Here is a 13,025-nt window from a genome sequence, read left to right as displayed (position 1 = left end):
TTGTCTTCTTCAACAAAATTAGGCAGAGTCCTTTTGGGGGTAGACTGATAACATTAATTAACTTTCCTTCTACCCCCAAAAAGTTCCAAATAAATGCTTCCAATAGACATCAAAAAAGTGTCAATTAGAAATAATTACTTCTTATCAATCAGTGGGGCAATTAAAGTGACAAAGCTTAAAAAGATACTTATCTTAAAACTAATTCACAAGGTAGCTAAATTGTCTCCTAATTAACTTGCATTGAGGAGGCTGAGGGGGATAGACCGTCTTGAAACAAAGATGAATTGATGAACCCCAATACCTCTTTATGTTCCTCAAAGCTGCTTCACTTCCCTAAAACCTTATTTTCAACCCAGGCAGGAAACCTGAGAAGAAAACAGATCCTTTCCAAATGCATTTATTCCCCTTTCCTCAATTCTAAAACCAAGAGGAAGGAATGGGGCTTTAGATCTCAGATCAGGGAAGTTAGAGACATCATCGTCTGCCTTGTCTTATTTTACCACTTGAATGAACTATTTTCAGGACCAGTGGGAGTGGGCTGCGACAAGTTATTTAAGATAACTTTTAATGACAGCCTGCTTGGTTTTACAAAACTCTCTTCCTCGCTGGTACAGTATTGTTCTCACGGGGGCATTTATCATTTCTTCTGCATCTTTGAATTTTTTTAAAAATGTTTTTGCTTTAGAGAACTTCGTCCCTGATGCAACAAAAATAACGATTTTAAGGAACGTTCAGCCCATCGCTGACCTGCGCACATTAGAATGATTCGCGTTCAACATTCCTTCAGAATAAATATGTCGGAAAGACAATGTTAAGACTCTCTGCAAGGCGAGACCAGTCAATGACGAGGCGAGAGTGAGCCGTGGCAGGCTGGGCGGCGAAGGCCGCGCAGGAAACTTTTCTTGAGCGTCTCGGGTTATCGGGAAGGGTGCGCTGGGCCTCGCTCCCGCGAAAAGCCGTGTGGCTGCCTGCGTCCCGGGCTCTGCTCAAAGAAAACTTACAAGGGAGCTCCCTAAGCACTGCCGAACTCAGAAATGGAGGTGCCTGGGGAAAAGGGTGAAGCTGCTAAAACCTGAGAGAAAATGGGCTTGTAAAAACCAGAGGTGTCCGCTTATGAATTTAGCTCCAATTATAGACAACAGTGTCAGGTAAACTGATAAGAAAGACAGAGGGCCTCTCCCTCAGGTTTGCCAAAGGGAGGGTTCAGAAAAGAAACAGGGAGCGCCTTCAACAGTCTGTGCTGTTACAGGCTGTTTTCTTGTTTTATTAGCATTTAAATTAAACTAAAGAAGAAAGTCTCATCCTCCCTCGCCGCGTTGTTTATTTGTTTTGGAAAGAAGGTAGAAGAAGCCCCTCTGTCTTTCTGAAAAGAAGACAGGGGAAAAAATTACCTGGTAGGTCCAGGGACAGAGGGCTCCCTCCCAAAACCCAAGCGCGATTTGCATCCGAGCTAATGGGAAAGCGCGCATCTCATCATTTGGGACTGATACTGATTAAAACTACAGTAAAAATAAATAGTGTCTTTTTTTTCTTTCCATACTCTATTCCCATTTATTCTAATGAGTACTTCTAGAATAAAAATAAGTAGCTGGAAAAGAAGAAAAAAAAAAAGCTCATCTGAGGGACGGGGACATCGTCTCATTTCTTGGGCAGCGACACAGAGTAAGCGTCCAGCCCGGCCCAGTAAATTTGACTTCCCAGAGCATCCATTCCTCCTGCCACCGCCGGAAGGGTCAGGGGAAGGTCAGGAGGAAAGATGGACCTCCAGAGCCGAGCAGAGTGCCACGGACCAGCCTGGCATGGGATCTGGCACCGGGCACTGCACATTCGGCCTCGAGGATGGTCCTGGCAATGTGTGATATTGTACCACGGTTTGGCTAAAGACTAAGGGGCTAAAACCTGATCCTGACCTTAGAAAGTGGCCTAGGAGCGCTCGTGGTTCCAGGGCGCGGACGGTAAAGAGGTGCCAGGCAGCTCTGCTCGGTCCCAGGGCTCGCCAACCTCGCTGAGCAGGGGAATGGCTGCGAGGTCTCTACCCTGAGGCCTCTGAAGGGACTCCGCGCCTTCTGGGGGCAGCCGGACTATTCTGGCCCAGCTCTCTGAGGGGAATGGGGGCAGGGAGGGAGCATTCTGCTGACTTCGTCTGCGGCTCTAGAGAGAACCCAAGTGAAAAATCTTTCGGCGCCCCAGGGGGTTCCGGCTCCCCTCCTAGTTGAGCCTTGGCGCTGGGACTGGAGACTGCGCCTCACAACCCGGGCCCGGCCGTGCGCTTGGCTAAATAGAGATCTCAGCCGCGCTCCGCGCCGATCCGACCCTCCTTATTATAACAAATGTCCCGTTTGTCGAGCGGGACTTCATATTCTCGGAGAATTCATTCTGAAATATTGATTTTCTCTCACTTCGCCGGCCCAAATCGATAGCGATGCGCCCTGGCCCCATAAATCGCCTTCTCTGCGGCCGGCCAGGCTCCATCCATCACCGCGGGCCGCGCTGCGCCTCCGCAGCTGTCCGCACTCGCTGCGCGCCGGGACGGCTGCACCCACCAGCCCCGACCCTGGAGCTCCTTCCCAGCAAAGACCCTGCCCAGCCCTGGCTAGGAAGTGGGAAAACAGGCATCGTGGCCTGGGAGCTCCAGTGTTTCTGAAGGCCCTGCTCCTGGGCGCAGGTGGGGAGGGGGTTTCGACTCCGCCAGCAGCTTAGTCCTCACCAGCCGGACGCCCCGCGCGCGGCTCCCTGCCTGCCCAGTGCTGGGCCAGGAGGAGTCGGAGAGCACCTGAGTGCGCTGCCGGCTCCCAGGCCCGGGACCACCGGCTCTATTCCCTTTGGCTTGAGAGATGCGGGGAGCTCAAAGTCCAGCCAGGGGAGTCACTGGGAAGGACTGCGCGCACCCGAGGAAGAGGGCTTAGAGGTTGGGGACGGGGAAACGGCAAGTCCAGCACCGGTGCAGCCCAGGGACAGAGCAAGAAGAATGTCCACCCTAATGCGCCATGCAAGACTGGGAGTGGAGCTCAAAGGAAACCCCCTCCAACTCCACAGAGAGCCCCTCACCGTTCCGTGTGGTCCCTCGAAACCAAGACCTGGGGAGGGCGGCTCAGCTGGCCGAGTGGAACCCCAGTGCCCGAGAACAGCGAGGCGGCTCCAGCGGAGGGCCAGGCCCCAGGCGCCCCCAGCTGGGTCCCCACGCGGGTGGGTCCCGAGAATCCCGTGCATACGCTCCGGAGATCCAGCGACCCGAGCGCACGCACGGACGCTCAGCTGCGCGGGGGTTGGGGGTCCTGACCACACCGCGTTCTTACCAGATCTGATGGAGTTGTGAGGCATCGCCGGGGAGTCGCTCGCAGCCCGCCGAGGGCTCTGGGCTTACTCACGCAGGTCCGGGCCGCGCCTGCCGCTGTCCTGCACAAACCCAGGAGAAGGGCATGAGATGCGATGAGATTCGATGCCTGCATCCTCAGGCCCCCTCCCCAGGCCTTATCCTTTACACCTGCATCGTCTGCCAGGAGTAGGAGGATTTTTAGGCGAAGTAGGGCCAACCTCAGCCTCGCCTAGCTAACAGGCTTCCCCGGAGGATCAAGGATTGGGGGTGCGCTGAAGCTCCAGACTCCAACCTGCGTGCCCACTCCCTCCGCTGCCCCAGTCTTATCCCGTTTAACTTGGGAGGGAAAAGGCTGCCAGGCTTCCTGGGACCCTCTCCCTTCTTCCATCTCCCCGTCCTCACTACCAGCCAGCTTTCCAGCTAACCCCTGGGTGACATACCTGGCCGGCCGGCTGCAGGCCCTCACTGCCTGGGTCTGCCCGCGAGGGTGCCCTGGGCCCCGTGTCTCTTCTCCTTCTGAAGTTTGTTCCCATCCACCCGGCATCGCCAACCGGTTTTATCCCGCTGAGGCCCTGGGAGATGGGTCTGGCGAGGCTCGCAGGCCGCGGATTGGCTGGCTGGGTGCAGGGGGGTGCGGGAAGGGGAGGATTTTGCAAGGGGGACATGGCTGAGTGGACTCAGGAGTTAGAAACATTCGCTGGGAGCTTCTGTTTCCAGCGGAGGGAAGAGGGAGGCAGCTGAGCCCTAACTCAGCAGGCCTGGAAATATTGGAGGAGTGGAGAACCCAGGCCTAGGTGCCTGAGAATGAGGCTCTCTGGGTCCTCCTGGGTCACTGACCACCAGAAGTAAGAGAAATGGTCTCTGTAGGATGCCCTGCTTGCCCCTTGTCACCCCTGGTTTGCTCACCAGGAAGCAGCCTTTTCTTTTGTAAAAGGAAGGAGGGAACTTCTGTTTTATGCCTGATGCTTTAGGTACAGCCTGCTTTCAGGGCTGTAGGCAAGATGCTATTACCTTCTCACCACAGCTATGACCTCTTCCAGAGAAGAATCCTGAGCAGCACCTGAAGCCATTCCTTCTGTTCTACACAGATAGCATCCACACCCTTGCATTGTTAGACTAACAAAATTGTCACATAACCCATTCCACAGCAACTCCTCGCCTCTCTCCTCTGGAACACACACACAGCCACCTGCCCTCTTTCTTGCTCCTTGAGGATTTTGAACTTGGAAGAAGAGTTCAGGGGAAGGGCATTGAGGCCCTAGACTTCACCTCCGCTTGGAAAGGCCTTAGAAAGGAACAGGAGTAAGCTGACCTCTGGTCTGGTCTGTAGGAATCAATAGCCTCAGCAATATGAGGGCCTGGGTGTGGTTAAGAAAGGGCCTAATTGGTGGGAATGATGGTGGGGTTGGCGAGCCCTGGGACCAAGCAGATCTGCCTGGCACCTCTTTATCTTAGTGATGGAAAAAGCTGCCCCTTCCTTCCTCTAGTTCTGTCTGTTGGGGAGTCGGGGTGCATATAAGATTGTGAGTGGGTATGAGTGAGCAAATGTCCTGGAACACTGGCAGGCCTGGGGGTCAAGGCCTGGATGTTCCCCCAATCTTTGACCAGACCTCTGGACTCAGGATTACAGCCTAGAGGACAGCCATGCCCTTTTCAGAGATGGCTCTGCAGGCCTGGTGGGGTTGTTCTGGGACAGGAGGCTACGGAGCCAGTGAGAGGGGGGCAAGGAAGGGGCAGGGGAAACTGAGATATTCAGGGGGATTGGATGTGTGTGTGTGTGTGTTTGTGTGTGTGTATGCATATATGTACATGTGTGTGAAAACACATGAACTATTTTTCTGAATTAAAAAAACGTTTTGTCTTTCATGTCAATTCACAGCCTCCTTCCACCCAGTCTTTCTCATCTCTCAATTTAGGGGAAATGAATCATCTTATGAAAAAAGAGAGAAGAAAGTGTGTGTCCCTAAATGTTTCCTCCACATTTGCAAAGAGGGGCTCTAAACAAAAATAGTTGGCGCTTCATCGTTTTAAATGTTTCTCTAAAATTGTAATTTTAAATTGCTCTGTGGTTTTCAAAGGTCCAGATCCCCAACTTCTCTGGCAGAAGAAGACTGTCTCCCAGAGAGAGACAATCCAAGGGTGTTGGGATGGAAATGGATCCTGGCATAGGTCCTACGGACCCCATGGGCCAGTTTGCTGCCCTGGCTTGTGTCCTTCTGCTGCAGGGGAGGTGTGGAGTATGGCAGCCACAGCAGAAACTCTCTTTGTCCACCCAGGATTCCCTCCCACCAGGGAAGCAATGCTCCAGGGTGAATCTGATAGGCCCTCATTTCAAACAGGTCTGACAACCTTAGAGGTTCTACCCAATCTAAGGGTCTGATAGGTACCAATATCCATTAACTCTCAGGCAATCATTCTTGCCTATGCACACCTTTTCTGCCCAAGGAATCAACTCTCTCCCTTTCCCATCCCCTTTTTGGACAAAATTTCTTAGAGGACAAATCCAGCAAGTTATCAGAACATTCCTGTCCCATTTAGAAGCTTATCTTTCAAATTTCATTTTAAGGTAAAAACAATGTGCACTCTTCAAGATTACTCCTCAGGCAAAAACACGCTCCACACCTTGACAATACCTCTTCTGCAGACTGCAGGTGACATAGCAGATGACCAGAAGACTCAGCAGAGGAGATCCAGGATCAGCAAGAAGTGAGAATGCAGTGAACTCCTGCTGCAGAGATAAACACAGGCCTCCTGGACTGGCCCTGCTTCTAATTAGAATCAGAAATCAGGCCTGGGTTCCCTGGTGTTTCCTAATTCTCTGAGACCAAGGCCAAGGAAATGTCATTAACTGGTATCTTAACTCTGTCTCTTTGGCATCAGTCTCCTCATCTGCAAAATGAAAGGCTTGAAATACATGTATTTTTAAAATCATCTTTTATGACAGTATTTTCTCAAACTTAAAATCCATGAATAAATCATAAGAATAAAAATCATATGACTTCCTTTGATGATATTTGAAATTTTAAAATAAATTTGCACTGTGACTAATAGACTTTCAATGGGACTTTTAGAACTCTTTTTTTTTTTTTTCTTCTGGACATAGTCTCACTCTGTCACCCAGGTTGGAGTGCAGTGGCATGATCTCGGCTCACTGCAACCTCCATCTCCTGGGTTCAAGCAATTCTCCTGCCTCAGCTTCACAAGTAGCTGGGGCTACAGGTGTGTATCACCATGCCTGGCTAATTTTTTATATTTTTGGTAGAGATGGGGTTTCACCATGTTGGCCAGACTGGTCTCGAACTCCAGACCTCAGGTGATCCCCCCCTGCCTCAGCCTCCCAAAGTGCTGGGATCACAGGCATAAGCCACTGTGCCTGGCCTGACCTTAGAACTCACTTTTAAAAACTAATACCTCATTTGCCACCTTTTCGTCTCAGGCTTGATGCTCATAAGGTTTTCATGGCAGTATTATCAACTGGCAACTAGTTATACTTTTTTTAAACTCAGTGATTTTTGAGACAATGTAGTTCATTGCCAATATCAAAATACAGAAGTAGATGCGAGAGTAACTCTGGCTTGCCTTTAAAAATACAAGAGACCTGGCCACAGATCTGAGTGTTTCTTTGTAGAAATGAGCATTCTTTCAGTTTTAACATTCCAATAATCCCAGATAATTGCCTAACTACAGTGGTTTTTTAATTTGCATAATATTCTGCGATTTGTTTAATTCTATGCTGGTCTGCTGAGCCTTCAAAAGATGCTCTTTCTTTTCTGGACTCAGCTGTAATGCACTAGGCTTGTGGTAGGATGATAAAGTTCTCTGGTTTGCCCTGGACGAAACCAAGAGTGTTGCCTAGATACGAGTTAAAACTGGGACTTTCCTGGGCAAATCAGGATGAATTGGTTATGCTAGCTGATTAGAGTTGGGGAGTGGGATGCTTTGGGGGTCTTTATAAGCTGCCCTGTTTCAATTGACTATTGAGTGGGTGGTTGATTGCACAGGTGGGTCATTCTACCTGCTGGCTCAGGTGACTGATACCGTTGAACTCCAGTAGGTCCATGAGCTCTTCCTCTTACTCCTATGTACCCTGGTTTTCCTGCGCACGCTCCCCAGAGGCCAGCCTCAGGGGAAGACCACTGCCCCCCACAATCCTCCTTGCTTACTTGCCACCATGCCACTTCCCCTACGTAATGAACCATTGTTGGGACTACAGTGCATCCCTTCAGGAAGAAAACAGCAGCTCTCTACTTTGCATCAGAGGTGAGTGTTCCAGCCCTAAATGTGTAGAATGGGACCATTTCTTCTGCCTGAACCTCAGTTTCCTATTCTGTATGTTGTGGGTACAGATGGGGAGCTGGGGAGGGTCAGACCCACCTCATAGCTTTGTTGTGAGGATGAATAAAATTATGACTGTGAAAGCCCTTTGAAAACTACACCTCTGTACAAAAGTTAATTATTATTAGACAACAAAGGCAGAGGAATACGTCCAAGGAGGGCAAAGTTAAAATGCCTCTAAAATTTTGCTATGGAAGTCGGTTCCTTTAATCCTTTCCCAAATGAGCCTTGGAGAGGAAAGGGCCAGTGAACCCGTGCCTGTGGGTGCAGGCGTGGGTACGGGGGTAGCAGTGGGGCAGGGGTGTCTGTGAGCGGAGCAATTCACATTTGTTGACTCAGAGAGAGGGGAGAGTCAATGGCAGAAGGCCAGCCCCACAGCAGAACTTCCAGCCGCGACTTCATCATTTTGCAGAGGGCAGAAGTGTTCAGGGCATGGGCAGTTTTCGCTCCACTCTCTCCCCTCACAGAATTGCCCAATCCTTCCATAGCCCCATGGGATTTCAACCCTGTCCCCGGACTCAGGAAATGGCCGACAGCCTGCCCTGGGGCCTCCTGGTGGCAGTGCCTGAAAATCAATCATTAATTAATTCCAGGTTCTCCACCTCTCTAGGCTTTGAAAACACAGAAATAGAAATATAGGTCCTGGCAGGTGAAAGGAAAAGGGCCATAGGCTGGGCTGCCAAAGGCAGTGTGGAAGAAGCCACCGGTGGCATTTGTCCAGTTGGTTTGAGTGGGAAATGTGTCCTGGGTACTTGTCCCTTGGGCTCTTTGCCCACCCCACAGCCTTTGGCAGCAGCTGCCTGAGCTTCTGGAAGGAGACCCTGGTACTTCCGAATGGGTGGAAAAAAAACTTACTGGGGACACAAAAAGGAAGGTGACAGAGGGAGATAAAAGGATCGATGTACACAGCTCAATTTTTTTTCTCTAGTAATCACAGTTTTTTTTTTTTCTGTCTTTTTTTTAAGTTACAAAAAATGAGCTAGACCCTTTTGGCTACCCATTTTGCAGATGAGGAAACTGGGTTCTAGGGAAGGTAAGTAAAGAGCAAGGCCACCCAGCTAGCAGATGGCCAACTAGGTGGCCAAATAAAGCACCAGTGACTCAGGCTTTGCCTTAAATATTATAAATTCTGCTCACCTGAGCCTAGTTTTTGCTACTCCCCACACCTGCCCCTTCCCCTCAGGAAGGAAGTTTCTGGAACCCAGGGAGTGGCCAGGGTGAGGTCAGACCCCCAAGGCTGGAAAACTTTCCTACCACAGGAGAGGAGAGCAGCTCACTGGGCAGGAATGCCCTCCCCTCACCTAGGCCCCTGTGGTCCAGCCCACGGCAGCAGGAGTCAGGACGCAGGAATCCTCTCTGACCAGTACCAGGGCACTGGAGTGGCTGCCTTCCTGACAGCTGTTCTTGGGGAAGTGCCAAGGAAAAAACCCAGGCCCAGGGCTTTTCATCAGACTCAGGGTTGGCTTTTGTTCTTTGTGGCCTTGGAATGCCAGCGGTTCCTGCTGTGGGCACAAACCATGGAACAGGGCGTGTCCTCCCTAGCTCCTGGCAGTGCCCAGGGGCCTGGTGAAGGGACCAGAGACTCTGCTGGTTTGAACGGGGCAAGGAAATGAGGTTGAGGCATAGAGAAGATTCAAGAGATCTCACTGACCTTTTGCCTGACCCACGAGGGCTTCTGGCACATTCTGAGTGGAGCAAACTTGGGTGCTTTGCCCACTCCTTCATGGGGCTAGGCTCACTGCAGGGCTGTATCTTCTTGTGTCATGTTGTGGACCACACAGCGCCTGCCTTCCCTGCATCTGAAGGAGCAGCCTGGAGGGCTTAGGGGTCTGGAGCCCCATTTTCCTCTCTATGCTTCAGTGGCTATCCTTGCTGCTCATGGCCCCCACACCAGGGTGGACATACCATTACCCTGAGGGAATGCTAAGCGTGGTATTTCCTTCTAATAACAACAGCTACTACTACTGTAATTTACTAAGTATTACTTAATGCCAGGAACTGTGGAGTGCCTTATACACAGGCCGGTTTATCTTTTACAACACCCAGTGAAGCCAGGGCTTTGAGGCAACTGGGTCACAGAAGGTGCTCTGGGTCACCCATTTGCTGAGCAGCAGAACCAGGATCTGAACTCAGGTCCATCTAACACCTGAAGCAGCATTCTCCTCACTAACCCACGGAGTAGCTCCAAGGCATGGACAACTGTCATAACTCCAAGGAAGCTATTAGAACCAACTAGAAAATAAACTTAAAAAAGGGTGTCAGTGTCAGGGGCCACTAGTGGACTGTTGAGAGGACGCTTGACCCCAGTAACAAGACGTATGATTTTTTAGGCCCACAGAGTTGGTAGGTAAGTGAAAGAATGTAAAGGAAATCAAAGGCTGGGGTTATGGTGAATCCCATCGCTCTCCGACTGAACTCCTGCCGTGCTTGCAAAGCACAGACACAGAACACACTTGCGGCAAGAATGAGTGAATCATCCATTTACACATTTTCTAAACTTGTTTTAAAATTCTTTCTATTTTTAGGCCTACCACATTTCATGTCACGTAGCATTTCCTTTTATTTGTTCCAAACACCACTCCTTTGAATCTCCTGGAGTGTGCTGTGTCCATGGTAATTTCTGTTCACTTTGTCCACATTCTGTTCACTTTATAGATTTTGATCCCACTTGCTCTGAGATTTTATTTTTTAAGTAGAATCACTTGCTCCAGTTAAGATGGCCTAGAGCCTTGAGAGAAGGATTTTTTTCCTATTTGGGGTCTGGTACTCTTTCTTCCATAATGCAGAGAGGGCATAGGGTTCACACTGCTGGGCTGGGAATCTGGTGGCCAAAGCCAGAACCCTGGCACATTCTCATACTGGCTGTGTGACCCTGTGCCAATCACTCAACTTCTCTGAGCCAAAGTTTCTATGTCTGAAGACTAAGACTAATAATAGTACTTCTCTTGTACGATATTATGATGTTTAAGGCAGACAAAGTGTTTGGAGCACAGTGAGTGCTCAATCAACGTTAGGGGCTGGAAGTCAAACTAGCCACAATAAAGATGGCAGAGAAGCATTGCTCATGGACCTCGGTGTGGCATCACAGTCACTATACAAAGGATACTGACAGACAGAGAGACGCCCCCAAAATAAAAGCGGGGCGAGGGGGCTGGGGAGAAAGAGCAATGAGGACATCCTGAGGAGGTGGTCTCTCAGGTGTAAGTGAGCTGATTCCTCCCTTCCATCCTGGATCTCAGTGTGCACTCTCTGGGGGTCAGGAGTCTGTTCTCAGGGTGTCCAAGACTACAGTCACAGACTAGAGCCTACTCTAGCAGCTCAATGGGCTGCCAAGTTCTACTGTCTGAGAACTCTCTGAGTTCTGAGAGATGGTTCCATGCTACCAGGCACCTGTGGCTCTGGAGAGCAGAATCCAGAATAGAAGATACCATTCCCGTGGCTTCCAGAGCCATGGCGTTCTAGGCTCAGTTACTCCATGAACCCAGGAAGTGGAGGTTGCAGTGAGCCAAGATAGTGTACTCCATAAAAAAGATTGTTCTATAATGAACTCTATGTATAAATATTTTCCTGGAGAGATGAGAAGTGACAAATGAAACCATGGGAGTACAGGTTGGGCACCTTTAGAATGAATATGGACAAGTTGGCTTCCCATAAACCTAGTCTGTCTTGTCTTTTTACAGCTTTTGAATATCCCTTTAAAGACTAAATGTAAGCAGATAGGGAAGAGTAAGAAGGGAGTACCTGGAGAGATTCCCCAGTCCAGGGCCATTACCATTTTCCAGGCAGTGACCAAGGTGTACAGAAGCTTAGGATGGGTGTCCTGACTGGGAAATGCTCCTGATCCTGAAAGCAGCCTTGACTGCCCACGGGTAACCAGGAAATAAAGAGAGGGTACATGCTGACCCCTGAGATCCTCAAGCCACGTTCACAGGTCAAATTAGATGACTGAGTTCAGTCTTATGGTCTCTTGTTCAGGATTCAAGAGATAGCTGTACTGCCGTATTTGAAACTTAGTCTCTCCAATCTAGAGCCCAAGGAGTTGTGAGTTATGGAAAGCACCCTGGACTCAAAGTCAGAGAGACCTGGGTTTGTGATACTGCCCTGCTCTGAGCAGTGTGACCTTGGGAAAGACACACTCAAATTCTCGGGTTTCTCACATTTAGTAAAACTCTACATGTAATAGCCACATTTTATTAGCAGGGTGACGTGAAAATGATTTGTAAACTATTAAGAAATGGAGAAAAGTAAGGGATGAGGCAATTATGATGATGAATATAGTGCCGTGGTTCCCTCACCAGGAGCGCCTTTTCTATTTTCCTCTCTTCCTCCCCTTTGTTGTATTTAGCTTTTCAAGCATTTACTGAGCATCTACTAAGTACTAGACTATCTGCTAGGACGTGGGAACATAGAGGCGACTGAAACAACAACCATGCCCTCATGGAACAAATAAACAGGTCCTTGTAGGGAGGTGTGCTTCGTGCTGTAATGTGGCTGGAGTGTAGAGGGGGAGGTGTGGGGAGCAATGAGGGTACCCCACAGAGTCTTGGCTGTCCAGAAAAAGAGACCTCTAAGCAGAGACTAGAAAGAAGAGTTGGAATCTACCAGGCAAATGTGAGAATGTGGAGAGTAAAGGTGGAATGTTCTGGTATTGGCAGAAAAAGGTCCAGAAGCCAGAGAGGGCCAGGTACATTTAGGGAACTGAGTTCAGTGTAATGGGAGATAAAGTACAGTAATAGAGAGCATGTTTGTGTGTGTGTGTGCGCGCATGCGCGCACTTGTGTGTATCTGCAGTGAGAGCTGAGAGATGGGTCTGGGAAAGTGTGCTGAGTTAGATTGCAAAAATCTTTGTAGTCATGTTGAGAAATTTGGATTTTATACTAAAAAGCAAAGGGATCTTAGTTGGGGAAAGTGAAGGAACAGGCATGTTTTGGAAAGCTCTTTCTGGCTACAGTGTGGTGAATGGATTGGAGGAGGCCAGGTTGTGGGCAGGGTGGGGTGTTGGTGGGGCACTGTGTTCCCATAATTCTAACGGGTAATGGCAGCCCTGAGGACAGAGGGAAGTGGTGATGGGGATGGGTGGGGAAATATTGCATAGTCAACTTTTGACTCTCAATTCTATCCTAGACTGGTGGTGATGGGCTGCAGCCCTGTGAAGACCAGAATGAGTGTAAGCCCCATCCTATCTTCCCATGTCCTTTGGTGAGCTTCAGCTTCCTCAAGCCCAGCAGTCACTGCAAGCAGATATGGCTCCTCCCACCTCAAAATCTTCCAGTGGCCCAGGGGAAGTTTCTGTCTGATGACAGACAGATCAGAGAAGTGAGGAGGGGATGTTGGTCTAGGGCCAATACTCCCATAGATGGACTGAGGAGATGGT

General features: G+C 49.7%; 2 protein-coding genes across 7 annotated transcripts in view; one reads left to right on the top strand and one right to left on the bottom strand.

Annotated features, from left to right (window-relative positions):
* The window catches only part of LOC117062177, a 40,399-nt gene extending 38,884 nt beyond the window's left edge, over positions 1–1,515 (top strand). The window contains exon 3 of the transcript XR_004428243.1: positions 686–1,515. The gene's annotated coding sequence lies outside the window, so the exon portion shown is untranslated. The remainder of the gene's footprint in view (positions 1–685) is intronic.
* The window catches only part of PAX8 (paired box 8), a 60,903-nt gene extending 57,027 nt beyond the window's left edge, over positions 1–3,876 (bottom strand). For 3 of the 6 annotated variants that reach the window (XM_033175401.1, XM_033175405.1, XM_033175404.1), the window contains exons 1-2: positions 3,757–3,876; positions 3,297–3,396 (exon numbers count right to left, since the gene is read on the bottom strand). In XM_033175401.1, coding sequence (XP_033031292.1) covers positions 3,297–3,321 — 25 coding nt within the window. In that variant the 5' untranslated portion in view covers positions 3,322–3,396; positions 3,757–3,876. Of the gene's footprint in view, positions 1–3,296; positions 3,494–3,756 lie in introns of all 6 variants that reach the window. The other 3 variants (XM_033175402.1, XM_033175407.1, XM_033175403.1) reach the window with 2 other exon arrangements.
* Between the last annotated feature and the right edge of the window lie 9,149 nt (positions 3,877–13,025).

Source organism: Trachypithecus francoisi, unplaced genomic scaffold, assembly GCF_009764315.1.
Source record: "Trachypithecus francoisi isolate TF-2019V2 unplaced genomic scaffold, Tfra_2.0 Lachesis_group17, whole genome shotgun sequence".
In the NCBI taxonomy this organism is placed as follows: Eukaryota; Metazoa; Chordata; class Mammalia; order Primates; family Cercopithecidae; genus Trachypithecus; species Trachypithecus francoisi.
The sequence above is the reverse complement of the archived record's forward strand: the minus strand, read 5'-3'. Positions and strand labels throughout refer to the sequence as shown.